General features: G+C 36.8%; 1 protein-coding gene across 1 annotated transcript in view; it reads right to left on the bottom strand.

Annotated features, from left to right (window-relative positions):
- Window positions 1-9,190: 9,190 nt before the first annotated feature.
- The window catches only part of LOC111146491 (regulator of G protein signaling 22), a 120,693-nt gene continuing 110,196 nt past the window's right edge, over window positions 9,191-19,687 (bottom strand). The window contains 5 exon segments of the mRNA XM_022502038.1: window positions 9,191-9,270; window positions 9,959-10,039; window positions 10,144-10,237; window positions 12,226-12,324; window positions 17,494-17,652. Of these exon segments, the coding sequence (XP_022357746.1) occupies window positions 9,191-9,270; window positions 9,959-10,039; window positions 10,144-10,237; window positions 12,226-12,324; window positions 17,494-17,652 (513 nt within the window).

Genomic DNA, 19,687 nt, shown 5'->3' with positions numbered 1-19,687 from the left:
AAGAAGGGGGTTCTCACCTGACACTGAAAATTGCTGGGGTCTTCTAGATCTTGGACTTCCAGCCTCCAGAACTGTGAGAAATAAATTTCTGTTGTTTATAAGCCCCCCAGTCTAAAGTATTCTGTTGTAGCAGCCTGAACTAAGATACCTTGTTGGATCCTGATGCTACTCCATGGGGGAAACAACTTTTCCCTACTCCTTTGGGGTCGCTGGCTTTGCTTCCTGAAATAAATTTTCCTTATCTATTATCCTCTAGGCTACATCTGTAATTGGCATTGGAAAGTAGGCCTCTTTGGAGGTTGTACAAATTTCACAGCCTGCTTTCTGATGATGCAAGTTTGGGGGCCTGGTGGTTGTTTTATAGATTGAAAAATTACAGACATTTTCAGGCCAGGCTTGTGGTTTTGTTGAGAATACAATTCCATCAAAATTTAGTAAGCTTTCAGTCTATTTACTACCAGTTGGTTCCATGTCAAAATCTCTTTTGGTCTCAGTTCTTAAGCCTGCCAACTCTCTTATTTTATTTATTCACTTCTATACTTAGCACACTTCCCTGTTATTTTAATGGTGGCTATTGTAAGGTCATATAAAACAACAGGCTATATTAAGAAGGCAATCCCTCCCCTTTGACCTTTGTTACAGGGCCACTACTGTCCAGATAAGAGGTCTTACTGAGAAACATCAGAAAGTGCACTGACCAAAGACTCTGCTTAATGAAGCAGAGTTGCAGTTGACTTTTCCAACTTTGAAGGGTCCAAATTATTAGACTTTACATCAATTTTAATTGCAAGCCATAATCAGAAAATTTATCTTCCATTTTTACTTGTTTACAGGTTAATTCTTGCCTGATATATCTCTCATGGTACCTAACTAAAAGCAACAAGGACCAACAATGCATAAACACACCAACATTCTATCCTTTTCTTTCTTTTCTTTTTTGACCACTTCTTTTAGAAAGCTGTGGCACAGCAGACACATGGTCTGCCTTCCAACTTACCAGAAGTAACAGCTTCACCAAATATTTAGCCATGACATTACAAAGGTCACCAGTTTTCTTATCTTCAATTATGTTTCCTGGTGCCCATGACTGATTGCTTCATGGACTTCACATTTTAGGTTTTTGTTATGGCACTACCCTACTAGCAGCAATTTTTATATTACTTAACATCTAGGATAAGCTGTTGTTTAAAAAAGAAAGGCACAAAAATAAAGTGACTCAAACAAGATAGGGATTTTTCTCTCACATAATAGTCCAGAGTGAGACATCTCTCCTTCAGGAGGTCATCCACAGACCCAGACTACATAATTCCTTAGGGAGGTGTCCCATCTATGTTGTGGGATATTTCATTAAAAAAAAAAAAAAACAAAAAACAAAAAACAAAAAGCTCAAATGGATATTTCACACTTCTGCTCAAAGCCCTCTGACCTGACGTTGTTCACATGGCAATGTCTATCTGCAGGCTAGACTGGGAAATGACAGTTAACAGTCATGGACACAGGGGTGCCTGGGTGTTAAGCGTCTGCCTTCAGCTCAGGTCATGATCCCGGGGTCCTGGGATTGAGCCCCACATTGGGCTCCCTGCTCAGAGGGAAGCCTGCTTCTCCTTCTGCTTGCTGCTCCCCCAGCTTGTGCTCTGTATCTCCCTCTCTGAGAAATAAATAAAATTAAAAAAAAAAAAAGAAAAAGAAAAAAACACCAGTCATGGACACAGCTAAAATTTAGGGATTCCATTATTAAAAGGAATAAGAGGTGGACAGATGCTGTCACAATGGGGGTAAAGAAGGGGATTACCATTCAATATCATCACGTACTATTGAATTTTTTCTTTTTTTTCCTAGGTACACATATCAATCTTATAATTACAATAAAGAAGAGATTTCTGAAACAGTAACTATTTCAGAACAGACCTACACACTAAATATCTGACTTTGGAAAAGGAAACAGCACAGAAGCAGAATTTTTTCATCTTCGTATCCAAGGTTCTAATTCAAAATATAGCAACAGTTGTTCATTGAGAAATACACCAAAACTCGATAGAGAGTTACACATTAAAAAGCCCCAGTACTATAAATTCACAAAATCACATACTATTAGAGCTAAAATTTAAATAAGGACCCTTTGAGGTGCCTGGGTGGCTGAGTCAGTTAAGCATCTGCCTTCGGCTCAGGTTATGATCCCAGGGGCCTGGGATCAAGTCCCATGTCATGCTCCCTGCTCCACAGGGAATCTGCTTCTCCCTCCACCCCTCTTCCCACTTGTTCTCTCAATTGCTCTCTCTCTCAAATAATAAGTAAATAAAATCTTTAAAAAAGGACATTTTGCTCTATAAATATAAGTAAATGGGGACTCAAAGTGTAAAATAAATGGCCCCACATCAGAAAGGCAGTTATAGATCCAAGATTAGAATCATTTCTACTGAGTCATTGGATATATACTAACAGAAATTTTTTTTTTAAAAAGGATTTTATTTATTTATTTGGCAGAGAGAGATCACAAGTAGGCCAAGAGGCAGGCAGAGAGAGAAGAGGAAGCAGGCTCCCTGCTGAGCAGAGAGCCCGATGCGGGGCTCAATCCCAGGACCCTGAGACCATGACCTGAGCCAAAGGCAGAGGCTTTAACCCACTGAGCCACCCAGGTGCCCCTAACAGAAATTTTTTGAAGCAGAAAGTTCACTGTAATTTTTAAGAGTATTCCAATTAAGAAAAAAACCCACATTTATTCACAGATAATATACTATAAAGTAATTTTCAATTATATGATAAATGATAAAGATACACATTTAAGAACTATAACATGAATTAGATTATACTTTTTTTTTAAGATTTTATTTATTTATTTGAGATACAGAGAGCAAGAAAGAGACAGCATGAGCAGGGGGTAGAGGCGGGGGTTGGGGGGAAGCAGAATTCTGACTGAGCAGAGAACCCGAGGGAGGGCTTGATCCCAGGACCCTGGGATCATGACCTGAGCCAAAAGCAGATGCTTAACCAACTGAGTCACCCAGATGCCCCTAGATTATACCTTTAATACTAAATCTGTTTATTAGAAAATAATATACACAAGCTGAAATCTGACCCTACTGACCAAATTACTTTTGGATTATTTCACTATTATTTTTATTTCAAAATATCTTTACTCATCCTAAACAATAATATAATCAATTTTCCCATGTTTTGAAGGGTATAAGTTGACAAAGTATACATGGTAATTTATGTGTTTTAAAATGCAAGTCTCTTCCAAAAGTAAGCTCTCTCTTTTTTTTTCTTTTATGAGAACTCAACTCATAAAACCAAGAAGCACATCAGATATAAATGGCACAATCAGAATTAACTTATTTATTTGTACAAACCCAAGTCAGATTTCGGGGCACTGTTAAGATTACCTAACATACATATTTCATTAAACGTAAGTAAGGAATTTAAGTTTTATTAATTCAACAAATATTGACTGAGCATTTCCTTTAGGCAATACATGTCCAAAGATTATGTAAAAGAAGGGAAATTATTCAAATGGATGTAATACAGATACCACTAAAAGAAATAAGTCATCTGTTAGAATGCACTATCGGTAGTGTTATGGGGCTAGGTACTATGATACTTTTTTAAAAAGAATATGCTGGGGGAACTAGAATTTAAAGGTTCCATTGTAAGTAGAGATCTCAAAAAATTAAACATAAAAATGTTCCAAAGTCTAAAGCAGTGGTTCTTGACTAGGCATGATTTGGCGATATCTGGAAATATTTTTGGTTGTCACAACTGGGGAGGTACTACTGGCCTCTACTGGGTAGAGGCCAGGGATACTGTGAAACACCCAGCACTGTGTAGGACAGCCCTCTGCAACAAAGAATTAGTTGGCCAAAAAAGTCATAGTCCCAAGGTTGAGAAACTCAGGCCTGAAGTAATTTAAGTGACTTAGTGTGATTTAATAAGCACTAATTTCTTTTCTGAAAGACATGATGACACATAGGTATATTTTCATAAATATGAAAAATGACATAGATAGACCAAAGTTTATATACTTTACATGGAATTGTAACCTTATTTATGTATTTTAACTATAAAAATACTAATGGTAAATTTTTGTGAATGACATTGTGTTGACCATTCTTACATATGCAGTGATTTTTACCTGCCTGTGATTTTTAGAGTAGAGACATTTCCTTCATTTTTTCAAGAAATATTTAATGAACATCTATTTTCTAGATATTCTATGTAAGGGGCTGGAATGAAAGTTCAAATAGCAGCTTTATTGGGGAAACAGGCATGTGAACAAAAATTAGAATCCATATGACAAAGATTATTATAGAGGAATAAGTAAGTCACAGAGTGGTAAGACAGAAGAGGGAGTGATAACTACTGTAGTTTTGAGGGCCAGGGGCTAGGGTAAGAGAAGAATATCAAAGATAGCTTCCCAGAAAAACAAATTCCTGATCTGAATATTTATATCAGAAGACAGGCGGGACTTATACATATGTCATGGTAACTAAAGAATTCCTTGGGGCACACAACACTTGAGTGGCTCAGTTGGTTAACCATACAACTCTTAATTTCAGCTAGGGTCATGATCTCAGGGTCAGTGCCTGCTTAAGAGTCTCAATCGCCCCCTCCTTCTCCCCCTCCTCTCTGCTTGCACACACACACACACTCTCTCTCTCTCTCTCTCTCTCTCTCTCGGAAAAAAAAAAACGAAAAACAAAAAACAAACTATCTTATCAATAACAAGTTTACCAATCATCTTTTTTTTTTAAAGATTTATTTATTTGTTTATTTATTTAAGAGAGAGAGGAGGAGCAGAGGGAAAGGGAGAGAGAGAATCTCAAGCAGACTCCCTACAGAGCATGGAGCCTGATACAGATCTTGATCTCACAACCCTGAGATCATGATCTGAGCCAAAATCAAGAATCAGACATTTAACCGACTGAACCACCCAGGTGCCCCACTGATCATCTTAATGAAGATTAGGCAAGGTAATGTCATAAGAAGGTATGATTTTATAAAAAAATCATCAAGCACAGTTGGAGGATGGTGAGGCAGAAGAGAGAGATACTAATTAGGACTCAGATTCAAGGTGATAAGAATCTGGAATAAGGCAGTCATCCAATGGGCTTGGGAGAAGAAGGAGATGAATGAAGAGATGTTAAGAAGAATCAGTAGAACCACAGTCAGAAGATACTTCTGAGCATGCTAATATAAGGAAATTGTCTCTAGTGCCAAAAAGTTGAGATTAGCTCATGCTGGGGGATGCTTTGAGAACAGGCCAAAATGAACATGTTAATACTTATAATATAAAGGTTGCCATCAATTTCATACATATAACACAATAAAAACAAATAATTTAAATTTTCTTAATTTTTAAATTTTCTTAATTTTATCTTAAAAATAAAACGGACTACAGAATTCTTTAAAATACTGGTGTCAAACTTGAGGGTCCCATCCGATATGGTAAAGAGCTAGAAGTCATTACTACCGTCCTCAACAAGAAAAAAGCTGAACAAACTGAAAAATCAACAACTCTCCTTGGATCCTTCAAAGAACTGTGGTAACAGGGCAGACTGATGCCCCTAAAACTGGAGGGAAAGACAGGCAGATACAGAGAATTCCAGCTTACCAGGAGCAGAAGCCAGCAGCTGGAGTTAATTTGGAGAGAAATTCTTTAAGTTGTAATTGATGACTTGCTCCAGGGCTCAGGGCAGACCAGCTTGAAAGGGGCCCTGTCTTTGGTGGGGGAGGGGTGTCCACAGTCTTGGGTTTTACTTCCAGTAGCTCCACCAGGTTCTCACTATAAAGATCAGAGAAAAATCCCCTCCTGCCTCTGGTAGAGGGAGTGATTAAGTAAACATTTTGGAATACACCCAGAGTTCTCTTCCTAGGAAGGCCTGCCCTCAAGGGAAACTATTTCACCAGAGCCTAATGAACTGGGGTTATACTAAAGCCTAAATGACCTGGGGGAAGAGAAATACCCAACTCAGGCTCACCAGAAGACTGACCTATAACCATCAGAATGTAAAACACTTCCCCTCCTCCTACACTTTACCACATCAACAGGGTTCTGGTGTAATAACCGTGATTGCAGCTAAGAGAACTGCAAGCCTCAGACCCTATCAAGGAGACTCCAGGAAAACCCCAAACAACAGAAAAGACAAAAACAAGGACCTCAGGGAAATTTCAGCCTATAACACCACAGCCACAGCAAACAGGAAATACACCTAATGCCTAGCCAGATAAACATAAAACCTCACACTTAAGGCCCATATAACCTCAGTTCCTTTTATCATGTCTTGTTTTCTATAAAATATTACAAAGCATGCTAAAAGACAAGGAAAAAAAAAGTCTGAAAAGATAAAGCAAGCAGCCGAACCAGACTCATATGTCTGAGATTTTGGAATTATCAGACCAGAAATATAAAATGATTAATATCCTAAGAGATCTGGTAAAAAAGTGGATAATGTGTTAGACCAGATGGGTCATATAAGCATAGAGAATGGAAGTTCTAAGACAAAATCTAAATGAAATACTAGAAACTGAAAAATTGTAATGGAAATGAAGAATGCTTTTGGTGGGCTTCCCAACAGATTAGACACAACTACAGAAAGAATCAGTGAGCCTGAAGAAAGATCAATAGAAAATTCCAATACTGAAATGCATAAAGGAAAAAACCAAAACAGTGGAAAAGAACAGAATATCCAAGAACTGTGGAACAGTTACAAAAGGTGCAAAAGGTGTGTCATGGAAATATCAGAAAGACAGGAAATATCAGAAGGAAGATAAATAACATTTGAAGTCATAATGACGAAGAATTTTCCAAAATTATGAAAGACATCAAACCACGGATCTAGGAAACTCAGAGAACATAAGCAGGATATGTACCAGAAAATCTACACCTAGACGTACTATATTTGAACTATACAAAGTCACAAAGAAAATCTTGAAAGAAGCCAGGGGAATAAGATAAGAATTGTATTTGATTTCTCTTCTGAAAACACGTAAGCAAGAGGAGAGTGGCGTGAAACATATTAAGTGTTGAAAGAATAAAACCGCTAATCTCAAATTCTATATATGGTGAAATTATCCTTCAAAAGTTAAGGAGAAATAAAGACTTTCTAAAACATACAGAAATTGAGGAATTTGTCTCCAGTAGACCTGCCTTACAAGAAATGATGAAAGAAATTTTGAAGAGAAGGAAAATGATAATAGGTCAGAAACTTGATCTACATAAAGAAGGGAAGAGCATTAGAGAAGGAATAAATGAAGGGAAAAAATGTTTTATTCTTCCCATTTTTAATTGACCTAATAGCAAACCATTTAAAATAATAATAGCAAGAATGGATTCAGTGGTTACAGCTCATGGACAAGTGAAATTAACTGATAGCAAGGTAATAAGGGACAGGAGGGAGGAAATGGACATGATCTGTCTTAAGACACCTGCACCACCCACAAAGTGGTACAGTAGTACTTGAAAGCAGTCTTTTATTAGTTGTAAATGTATATTCAAATTCTTGGGCAACTTTGTTTAAAAAGAAGTATGATTGACATGCTAAGAGAGGAGAGAAATGGAATCTTATAAAATGTTCAATTAAAACCAAAGGAAAGCAAAAAAAAAAAAAAAAAGCAAAATAAAAAAAAAAAAACGAAGAAAGGAAGGAAGGAAGGGAGGGAGGGAGGGAGGGAGAAAGCTAGGAAAGGAAAGAAAAGGAAGAAACAATGATCAGGTGCAAAGCACAGAAAAGTGACACACCTCACAGCCCTCCCTGCCCCGGGTGTGGACCGGAGTGGAAGCAGAGGAAACCAAAGGGCTCTTAAGATTTCACAAGTGTCCAAACCACTGCTTTAGAAGAAAAACTCTCTCTGAAGTGTGCCTCCCGATCCTTTCCCCCTTTAAAATGTTTCTTGAAGACTTTAGAGAATCAGGAACAGCAATTTTTACTTTGAAAATACTGTCTGGGGTTCTGAGAGAGCGGAAGTCCGTTGCTTCCAATCCAGTAATGCAGGTCACAGTCTTTTAGAGCTTCTGCATCCCAAGGCCTACAGCTGGTGAAGTTCATTCTCCCGCATCATTTCTGACACTTTGTCCTTTCTCTCTGGGAAAGAGGAGAAGAGGGTGTATGTCTGGGCTCTCTCTGATTCACGTGTGACTCCAGTTAGTAGGGGGGCTTTTGCCATTTCAAGTTCCTCTTTTTTACCCTCACATTCATTGCAAAGAGTGATCCGCAGAGCTCATCTATCAGAATCCCCTAGGATGTCTGTTAAAGGAGGGAGACTCATGGGTTCTGCCCAAGACCTACTGAATCAGACTCTCGGAGGGAGAGCCCAGAAATCTGCCCTGTGGGCAAATGCCACAGGTGACAGTTACACACACGAAAGTCTGCATTTAAGAACCACTGCTTTAATGTAAGGTTCCTTTGGAGCTGGGGAAAGGGATGGGGCTCGAAGTCACTTGTCTTTATGTTTTGGGTGAATGTCCTGCTTGGAATATTTGCCCCTAGCCCGCTGCTGATTATGTCTGCTAACGAAAGAGAGTAAATGCTCCAAGGATATTTACTGGAAGATTACCCAAGGAGCATAACGTGGGACTTTCTTAAGTTCAGTGATTAGCAAACCATTTTGATTCTTCTAACCTAGATGGAAGTCATTTTATCCTAAATAAGTTTTTTAAAAATTTTATGGTCTCATATGTCATGTGTACAGAATAGATATCATTTTAAAACTATGAGAGTACAAATGCCAAACTTTATTTAGATGGTAGGCTTGCTCTAAAGCAGGCCATCAATAAATCACTTGAGCTTCCATATCAGTTAAATTTGGTTTAAGGGATTCCTGCAAGAGAAAAATAAATGGTTGAAAACATAAACAGCTATGGAAAATCTAACTCGAAAACAAACAAAAAAACTTGCTAAGAGTTGTAATAAGGATCCCCCCAAAAATGAACAGACAGGTCAGCAAACCCTCCAGGTTGAGACACTCTGAGGGTAGTCTAAGGGTTTGGGGAACTTGCAGAAAGGTGCAGTGGCTAGGATAAACTGAGAGAAAAAAGATGAACCAGCTAAGAGCATAAAGGCCTGCTCATCAAACCCTCCCAAGAACCAGAAAACCAAAATCCACAAAAAGCTAATCAGGAAGGTAGAAGAAAAGAGAAACAGGACCTTTACTGGGTTCTTCAAATACTGGTTCCACGGGTCACACATGGGCTACACTATATTACTGTGCTACTTTGTAAAGGCACTGACGTCTTTCAATTAGCAGCCAGTCCCAACTGTAGGATCCTATCAGTCTCTGCAGGAGAGAAGGACTGGGCTTGATTTCCAGTTCTTTGTTTTTTGTTTCTTCTTGTATTCCCAACTTGGGGAGATGGAGCTTGGAAAAACTCTGCTGGAGAAAACCTGGGGAAACTGAGCTAGAGCCACATCTTCTGTTGTTCTTTGTGGAAGAAAAGAACAGAGAAGGTGTAAATAGAAGCAATAAATGGTCATGCCCTGAAGCTTTCCTTTTCAGAGGACGGGGCCTCTTGGAAGGGACACAATGTGCTCATTCCTTCCCATCAGTTTGTTAGCAGGATGTGTGTGCACGTGTGTGTGGTGCCTGCATGGTGTGTGTATGTGCGTGAGCGCGTGTGTCAGAGGGATGTGTATGGCACTGAACAACTTTCAGTGTGTGACTTACCTTGCATTTGGTAGCAATAGATTATACCCACATGAGTACTGTCACTTTGAAAATGGGATGGTTAAGTTCTCAGCAGAGGAGAAAAAACAGAAAGGGAGACAGAACACACACACACATGCACACACGCACACACGCACGCATGCACGCACACACATATACAGAAGTTCTCCTAAGCTGTGAGTCAGGCGGGAGGGAGGCAGTCTTCATCCCTTCTTGCTGTCTCTGTGCTAATGGCCTCCTGGAAGGCTGGATTCCTAAGAAGGAAGAAAGAACGGCAGGTAGACTATTGCTGGAAACTCACTCTGGATGTTGTGGGAAGATACGGTCTTTTTGAAAGACAGAGCTGAGGCAGGAGTCTTAAAATTTGTGAAAGATGATGTGGCTGTCCAAAAATAAGAGAAAGAAGTAATCATCAGCAAAATCCTCTAGAACTAATCCATGGTAGAAGGTAACCAAACAACCCTGTAGGCAAAAAGCAAACATTACCTGTAAATAACTTTTTTTCCATCTCTTCTTGAATTTTAAGAAGAACCCTTTCCTGTTCTAAGGCTTCTATGTACTTGGAGTAGCACCAGGTTGGCTAGAAAGACAATTTTCAAACTTAATCTTGGAAATGTTTGCACCAGGAAATAAACTGAAGGTAAAATGGCTTTCATAAGCCTCTTCATTTAAACCTTTTATTGAAGATAACAAACTTCAATAACAGATCATTGAATATAACTATTCAATGATGTGCCATAACTATATGTGTTACAACTATTTCTTAATGAATCAATGTTGCGAAGTTTTATGGATTTCTTGACAGCTATGCAGGCACCTACATTTTATATTCAATTTGATTGTGAACTTAGATGCTTTTTTTTTAAGATTTTATTTATTTATTTAACAGACAGAATCACAAGTAGGCAGAGAGGCAGGCAGAGAGAGAGGGGGAAGCAGGCTCCCTGCCTAGCAAAGAATCCGATGCGGGGCTCGATCCCAGGACCCTGGGATAATGACCTGAGCCAAAGGCAGAGGTTTAACCCACTGAGCCACCCAGGTGCCCCTGTGAATTTAGATGCTTAAGTGAGATCCAAGTTTGGGGAGGGTATTTTACATTTGGATTAATGACAATTCTTAAATGTGCAAAATCTATCTGAACAAATGTATATACAGAGCATCCACACTTGCAAAATGGAAGTGTATTATTACTCTACCAATTGCTGGAATAATTCACATGGATTTCTTCAATAATAACAACAATAATAATTTACATTTATGGAATGCCTTTGGTTTCCAAAAGCTTTTAAGATTTCTTACAAAACTCTTAAGATATATGACAAGAGATCATCACCATCATCATCATCATTCCCTTCTCTCTCCCCTTTCTCCTTTTAACAGATAAAGAAACAGCCTCAAAGCAAATTCTGTGATTTTTTTTTTCAGGTTTCCAGGTAACACTGACTTGTAAATGATAGTGAAATTAGAAGCCTGTTATTACAAATTCCACATTTCCCCCTTTATTTTTACATGGTGTTTCTGAGATTTAATGCTAGTTATTTGCTAATGAATGTTCTTCCAAATGGCATTATTACATACCACACACTTTTAGATGTTACCTTTTTCAAAATATGGACATCTCCCTTCTTCTCAATAAAAAAAAATAGTTTTATAGTCTATCAGTTATCTTAGCTGAGTGGCTGAATTTATTTGACATTCCTAAATGCCGAATTGTTTCTTGGACTAGTGTTATCCTAAGACACAAATGCTTTTGACACAAAACATTAAAAAATAGACACGAATTTATGAAATGTCATAAAAGTGATATTAATGTACAAGTTATAAATGTGAATATAAACATAAAACTGTGAAGGTATTGTTGATGGTCATTTACTGGCCAATTTTATGACCACTTCAAAGAATTAAAAAATTGACCTTAAGGGACGCCTGGGTGGCTCAGTGGGGTAAGCTGCTGCCTTCGGCTCAGGTCATGATCCCAGGGTCCTGGGATCAAGTCCCGCATCTGGCTCCCAGCTCCATGGGGAGTCTGCTTCTCCCTCTGACCTTCCCCCTTTCATGCTCTCTCTTACACTCTCTCTCTCAAATACATAAAATCTTAAAAAAAAATTGACATTAAGCCTTTGATGTTTTTCTTTCTTTTTTTAAACCCAAGAATGTATCAACCAAATGTATTCTACCTTGTTCTCTATCTGCCTAATTTTTTCCCTTTTCCAATAAGAGTCATTTCAACTTCTGCCTCTTAAATCTTCTTCGTATGTATCAGAAAGTATTTTCATTGATTATATTGTCCAAGATGAGCTGAAATTTTAATGTTCTCTGAAAGCTCATGGAAAATCCCTTCCAACCTCTCCTAATACAAGTTTACCTTCATTTTCTTTTTTTTTTATTATGTTCAGTGAGCCAGTGTATAGTACATCATTAGTTTTTGATGTAGTGTCCAATGATTTGTTAGTTACCTTCATTTGCAAACAAGCACACCTCTACTATTGGAGAATAACTGAGTGACTGCATTCTACTATCCAATGCTCGAAAGAAGAAGTGGTATCTGGAGACACCTTGACTGCTTACCTGTCGACCATATGCTTGTAGGCCTAAAACTGGGTCAGTGGCTAGAGTAACTGTTTTGATAGCAGATGCTGAAGAACTTGCATATTGTCTGAGTCCATCCTGTAATTATATTAAATGAAGTTATTCCAAAAAAGGGATTAACACGATATTAGTATAAACTTACAGTAAAGGAGTCATAACATCAGATGAAAAAATATTTTGTGTTGAGTACCATACCTGTGGTTTCATCAAGTCAATATTACTACTGTGACATAATTCATGAACTCTTTAATTTTCTTTCATACTAACATAAAATATTTTGAAATAAATAATAAATTATGAAGAACATAAAAATCACTCCCAAATTCTGGCATCTAAGAAAAACCCTTGTGAATATTTTCATAAACATACATCCAAACTTCTCATCAGGGAAAGATATAGATATAATCTATAATTTTAATATTTATTTTTTATTATCTAAATTTCATGCAAATGGGATCACACTATATGTCCTCTGCTGAAATATCCTTTTCACGTTAAATGTTGTGAAAATGCTTCTATGTTAATAAATATAGAATGGGAATATAAAGGGGAGGGTCTTTGTATCAACCACCAGTATCCCTACCATACAACATATAGTATACACCCGAATATTTGGATGATGAAATGAATACATCATCATTTCCAGTGAACTGTTCTATGCACTCGAATCCTGAATGATTAAAAAAATATATATATACCATCACATCAACAGGTGAATAGTAATCTAGTGAAAGTATGTACCATAGATAATTCAATCAATGCCTGCTATTAGAAACTTAAGTCATTAAAAATTTTTTATTATTATAAATGATGCTGTGTACATATTTCAGTTGCTGACAGTACTGTCCAAGAAATTCAGTCATGAATCAGAGGAAAACCATAAAACAAACTATTCCTATAAAAATATTTGCATATATGAAATAATACCCCAAACCATAAATGCAGAAAGTCAGTCCAGAAGTAGACCAAAAATATAAAAAGGAAATATAAAATGACAGTTCACTGAACTTAAAAGAAGACAGAAGAAAAAGATAAAAGTCTCTCAAAAGTGAAGGTACAAGGTAGTCAAGGGAGAAGAAATTTGATTGGATAGGGGATTTAAACACATATTATTTATGTACACTCTATTTCTGATCCATGTAAATGTATATAAATGATATATAATATGTATATAAATCATATATATTGGATCAAAAGATTTATATATACATATACATGCACACACATATACAATATGTATATAAATCCCCACCCAAAACTTAGCAAAAACATAAACCAATAAACTCAAGAACCGATCAATCCTCAACACAAATCCAAAGAAATCCACACAAGACATATCATAATCAAATTCTGAAAACTAAAGACAAAGAAAAAATCTTGAAAGTGGTATGTGATGATTCTTTATATGGAAAGCCCAAAAGACTCCACCCCCAAACTACTAGAACTCATATAGCAATTCAGCAACGTGGCAGGATACAAAGTCAATGTACAGAAATCAGTGGCTTTCTTATACACTAACAATGAAAATACAGAAAGGGAAATTAGAAAATCGATTCCATTTACTATAGCACCAAGAACCATAAGATACCTGGGAGTAAACCTAACCAAAGAGGTAAAGGAACTGTACTCGAGGAACTACAGAACACTCATGAAAGAAATTGAAGAAGACACAAAAAGATGGAAAACCATTCCATGCTCTTGGATCGGAAGAATAAACATTGTTAAAATGTCTATACTGCCTAGAGCAATCTATACTTTTAATGCCATTCCGATCAAAATTCCACCGGTATTTTTCAAAGAGCTAGAGCAAATAATCCTAAAATTTGTATGGAATCAGAAGAGAGCAGAATCACTAAGGAAATGTTGAAAAAAAAAAAATAAAACTGGGGGCATCACGTTACCTGATTTCAAGCTTTACTACAAAGCTGTGATCACCAAGACAGCATGGTATTGGCATAAAAACAGACACATAAACCAGTGGAACAGAGTAGAGAGCCCAGGTATGGACCCTCAACTCTATGGTCAAATAATCTTCAACAAAACAGGAAAAAATATACAGTGGAAAAAAGACAGTCTCTTCAATAAATGGTGCTGGGAAAACTGGGCAGCTATATGTAGAAGAATGAAACTTGACCATTCTCTTACATCGTACACAACAATAAACTCAAAATGGATAAAAGACCTCAATGTGAGACAGGAATCCATCAGAATCCTAGAGGAGAACATAGGCAGTAACCTCTTTGATATCAGCCACAGCTTTCAAGATATGTCTCCAAAGGCAAAGGAAACAAAAGCGAAGATGAACTTTTGGGACTTCATCAAGATCAAAAGCTTCTGCACAGCAAAGGAAACAGTCAACAAAACAAAGAGGCAACCCACGGAATGGGAGAAGATATTTGCAAATGACAGTACAGACAAAAGGTTGATATCCAGGATCTATAAAGAACTCCTCAAACTCAACACACACAAAACAGACAATCATATCAAAAAATGGGCAGAAGATATGAACAGACACTTCTCCAATGAAGACATACAAATGGCTATCACACACATGAAAAAATGTTCATCCTCACTAGCCATCAGGGAGATCCAAATTAAAACCACATTGAGATACCACCTAACACCAGTTAGAATGGCCAAAATTAGCAAGACAGGAAACAACATGTGTTGGAGAGGAAGTGGAGAAAGGGGAACCCTCTTACACTGTTGGTGGGAATGCAAGTTGGTGCAGCCACTTTGGAGAACAGTGTGGAGATTCCTCAAGAAATTAAAAATAGAGCTTCCCTATGACCCTGCAATTGCACTACTGGGTATCTACCCCAAAGATACAGATGTAGTGAAAAGAAGGGCCATCTGTACCCCAATGTTTATAGCAGCAATGGCCACGGTCGCCAAACTGTGGAAAGAACCAAGATGCCCTTCAACGGACGAATGGATAAGGAAGATGTGGTCCATATACACTATGGAGTATTATGCCTCCATCAGAAAGGATGAATACCCAACTTTTGTAGCAACATGGACGAGACTGGAAGAGATTATGCTGAGTGAAATAAGTCAAGCAGAGAGAGTCAATTATCATATGGTTTGACTTATTTGTAGAGCATAACAAATGGCATGGAGGACAAGGGGAGATGGAGAGGAGGAGGGAGTTGAGGGAAATTGGAAGGGGAGGTGAACCATGAGAGACTATGGACTCTGAAAAACAATCTGAGGGTTTTGAAGGGGCGGGTGGTGGGAGGTTGGGGGAACCAGGCGGTGGGTATTAGAGAGGGCACGGATTGCATGGAGCATTGGGTGTGGTGCAAAAAACAATGAATACTGTTATGCTGAAAAGAAATTAAAAAATTTTAAAAAAAGGTTAAAAAAAAAGGAAAGTGGTATGTGAGAAACAATACCTTATCTATAGGGAAAAGAAAGAATAAAATAACAGCTCTTGGAGCATCAAGAAGGAAGAAAAATTGAAAGAGCAAAAGTATGGGTTAATAGAATAGACTTTTCTTCTTTCTTTGAGTTTCCTCATTTATGTTTGAGGGTTGAGGCAAAAATTATAAAATGTCAGAGTTTTCATTTTGTTTTATTCTTATGATGGCTTTATATAGATATCACCTGTCATTTTCTGCTCATTTTGAAATGACTTATATTTTCCTCAACCACCAGTAATAGTGATGTGGTTTGATGTGGTTCTCAGTATAGGTTGAGGAAATATTTAAAATAAATATAAACAGGTGAGGGAAAAAGACTTAAAGGGGGAGAGTAATTCCTAGACTCTACTCAAACTGGTAAAATGTCAACACTAATTGACTGGGAAAAATCACATATCTATAATGTAATATCTAAAGCAACCACTAAAACATCTAAGCAAAGATACACCCAAATAAAATTCTAAGAAATAGACAAGTAATCCACAGAAATGCAGACAAAGGAAACAGAATAAAATGAAAAACAGAAGGAACAATCAAAACAAGAAATAAAATGGAAGACTTAACTAACATATAAAAAACTACACTAAAGATAAAGAGACTAAATACACCAATTAAAAGACAGAAGATTAGCAGAATGGAGTTTTTACAAAACCACCATGACCCAACTCTATCCTGTATATTTGAATAGAAAAAGATACACCATACAAATATCAAAACAGAGCAAGCTGCCTCTGCAGCTTTGGAGGAGTTTGGCAGTTTTTTGAGAACCTCTATAGTTCTCTATATTTTTTATAAAACTGTATACATACATGCATAAGACACTATCTTTAAAAAGATCTGGAAGAATATAGCCCAAGCTTAGTGGTTGTTCTTGGGAATAGGGAGGGTAATAGAATTCAGAACTGGGATTAAGAGAATTTGCTCTTTCTGTAGGATTTACTCTTTCTGCAATATTTTAGAGAGAAAAAAAAAAACACAAATGAGGCAAAATGTTAGCAGTGTTTACTTTGACCTGTGTATATATGAGCATTATTATATTACTTCTGCATCTTTCAATAACTTTTAAATTTCTTTTTAAAAATAGAATAAGCATAAGCTTATAAATAAATAAAACACATTAGTTGGGAGCCTTTACCCTTCTTCAATTCAAAGAAAATGGATAAATATAAGGATAGACAGATGAATGGATGAATAAATGGACAGACTAACAGACAAATAGGCAGGTTGGGCAATTTATAATTCATATTTATAAATTTCACAATGAATGTATCATACTGTAGTTTTAATACTGAAAATGCTTTGCCATGAGTTCATGACATCTTTTCATTCATTCATTTTTTTATTCCTGATTTACTCAGTAAACAGTGATTAATAACTGAACATGTGCTGGACACTGGTCTATGTGCTATGATACACAAATGCACAAGACAGATACTATCTTTGGGAATCAGTCCTGTGAGGATGACACATGAAAAAACTTGTTCATGAGGCTATAGAAAGCATTCTCCAAGAGAGTTAGGAATGCTACTACATAAATGTGAGCTGCTTGTGTTGCCTATCAGGGTCAACGAAGCTTCCACAGGGAAGAGGTGATATTTGAGATGAATTTTGAAAATTTCACAACGAAGGCTGAAACCTTTATAAAGGATTAAAGCCACTAAAATCTGTATTCTATAACATCTCTGCATTTTCCCCTGGCCCAAATTCTTCTATAAATTCACACACATCACATACCTTTTAAAAGTATGATTCAAACCATAAGAAAAAAATAACTAAAAAATAAAAAATGAAAGTATGGTTCAACTCAAAATGAGTCTTGTCTTACCTTTGCAAATTTTTCGTCTTCTATGACTGCCAATTTTTTTTTCTGCTTATTATATTCTTGTCTCCTCTCTAAAACACTCATAATTTTTTCATCAGTTAAGTTCCTCCTAAACTCACAAAACTGAGGCCAAAATTTAAATAGAAGCCCAAAAATTGTCATCTGTATAAAAAACAATGTCTCAGGTTACAATTTCATACAAATGTACTGATTTAAACTCTAATTCACCATAATAATGGATTAACTATTCTATCTTTAATATACAGCATGTTTCCTCCAACTTATTGTCTCCAGACATCTTGGTATAGTTTAGCTCAGCACATGCTTATGATCAATGTTTTTTACTACCAATGAGAAGTCTTTCTTAAAAAAAAATACACTTAAAAGTTACTTTATTCTTTATGTTTCCCTAACCAATTGATTGTATTAATAAAGAATCCATTAGGTCTTTTCAAATAAGAAATTTATGTCTTCTTTTAAAAGATACACTAGTTGATCTGCCACACACTCTGCTGTTTTATGCAAGTATTCCAAATATTCGGTCCATCAAGAGGAACTCCTCTCTGCCTGCCCCCCCTTTTCTTTCTTTTAGAGAAAGGAAATACCTCTGGAAAAGCTCTTAAACAAAGCTGCAGATCTAAGAATAAATCTTGAGTAACTTTTAAATGATATAATCTCTTTTATGTGAGAGCAAGAAAAGTAACATTTAAAAAGCAGGGTGGTATCCTGGACAAATGCTTTCTACGAGCACATTCTACATTAAGTGATTAATTGTGATATTTATAGAGATAAGAATTGTTGCTCAAATTCCCATGCCAAATATTTCCATTAGTTCCAGAGGCATATATTACTTCCAAGAAGGTAGGACTTGCCACATCAGATCAAGCCCAACATCTTGTTGCTGGGAATGACCTTTACCTAATGCCCCGGAGAAAAATGAACCATCCCATTAGGCTCCAAGCCAACTCTTCAGGGGAAAGGAGGAATTTTTTAAAAAGCAAGCACTGCAGTGATCAAGAGTCCTCAACTGGTTGGTATATTTCATTATTCCTTTTTTCTGTACACAGATATTATCAGTAATTGTAAAATTATTTACTCCTTTTAAAATACAGTTTATATGCAACTAATGAATCCTTGAGCCCTACACCAAAAACTAATGATGTAGCCAAGTATATGTTGGCTAACTGAATTTAAATTAAGGGGAAAAAAAAAAGACAGTTTTATCATTGAATTCTGTAGCCTCTTGGTATTTTGAATACAAAAGCTAAAGATCCTTTATTTGATGAAATATAGGCTTTTTAAAAAATTTCATTTACATTTACCTGCCACGTCTTTATTTAAGTAAGTCCCTGCTCCAATGTCAAGGGATTATGGTGGTTTTTATGCGAACTTCTTAAACTTAAATACTCTCCCTCTTCCTCCTCTATTTACCAACTATTGACCCTAAATCTCAGTTATCCTCCAAAACCTGAGTCATTCCTAGTTCTCAAATACATTGACTTCAATCTAGAAAGTCTTCCAGTACAAGTCACACAAGTAGAACACAAATTTTCAATAGGAGACATAAAACTGCTCTATTCCTAAAAGTTGCAATTACAATTTTAGGTTAATAATATATGTGCTAATCATGAAAATTACCCCGTGTCTCCAGAACCTTAAAAGAAATCAAACTGTATGTAACAAAAGGTTTTAATAATTTTAGAGCTACTTTGCTCACTGGCAGGAGATGGGCAATGGCTTTAGTATGAATAAAAAGGGCCAGTGAAAATTTGGCTGGATGAAGAAAACTTTAAAAGTTTTGCACCCAGCTATTAGGGGTGTAGGTGGGGGACAGGCAGAGGCTAAACTGCTAACAATACCAGAACAGGCTACAGGTTTTTAAATCTACTATGCAGCCCTTTCACTCAAGTTTGCTCTCATTTCCAATTTGATCTTACTCCTTTCTGTCACAAATGATCACTTCTCATGTTCAGTCATCTATGTGTTCAAAAATGCCTATTCTGTGCCAGGATTTGGGCCACAAGGGTAAATAAGAAACATTCCCTACCCTCAAACACCTTACAATCTAGTGGGAAAGTCAGCATGAAAATAGGCATTTTCAGTTTTCTGTGATAAACAGAGACATACACAGGATCTTACAGAAGCACAGGGGAGAGATGATAATGCAAAAAACTCAGGAGGGAAGAGAGTGAGTCTT

This window comes from Enhydra lutris, unplaced genomic scaffold (assembly GCF_002288905.1).
Source record: "Enhydra lutris kenyoni isolate GAN:26980312 unplaced genomic scaffold, ASM228890v2 scaffoldscaffold14, whole genome shotgun sequence".
NCBI classification, from domain to species: Eukaryota; Metazoa; Chordata; class Mammalia; order Carnivora; family Mustelidae; genus Enhydra; species Enhydra lutris.
Note: the sequence above shows the minus strand (reverse complement) of the source record. Positions and strands in the feature narration are given on the sequence as shown.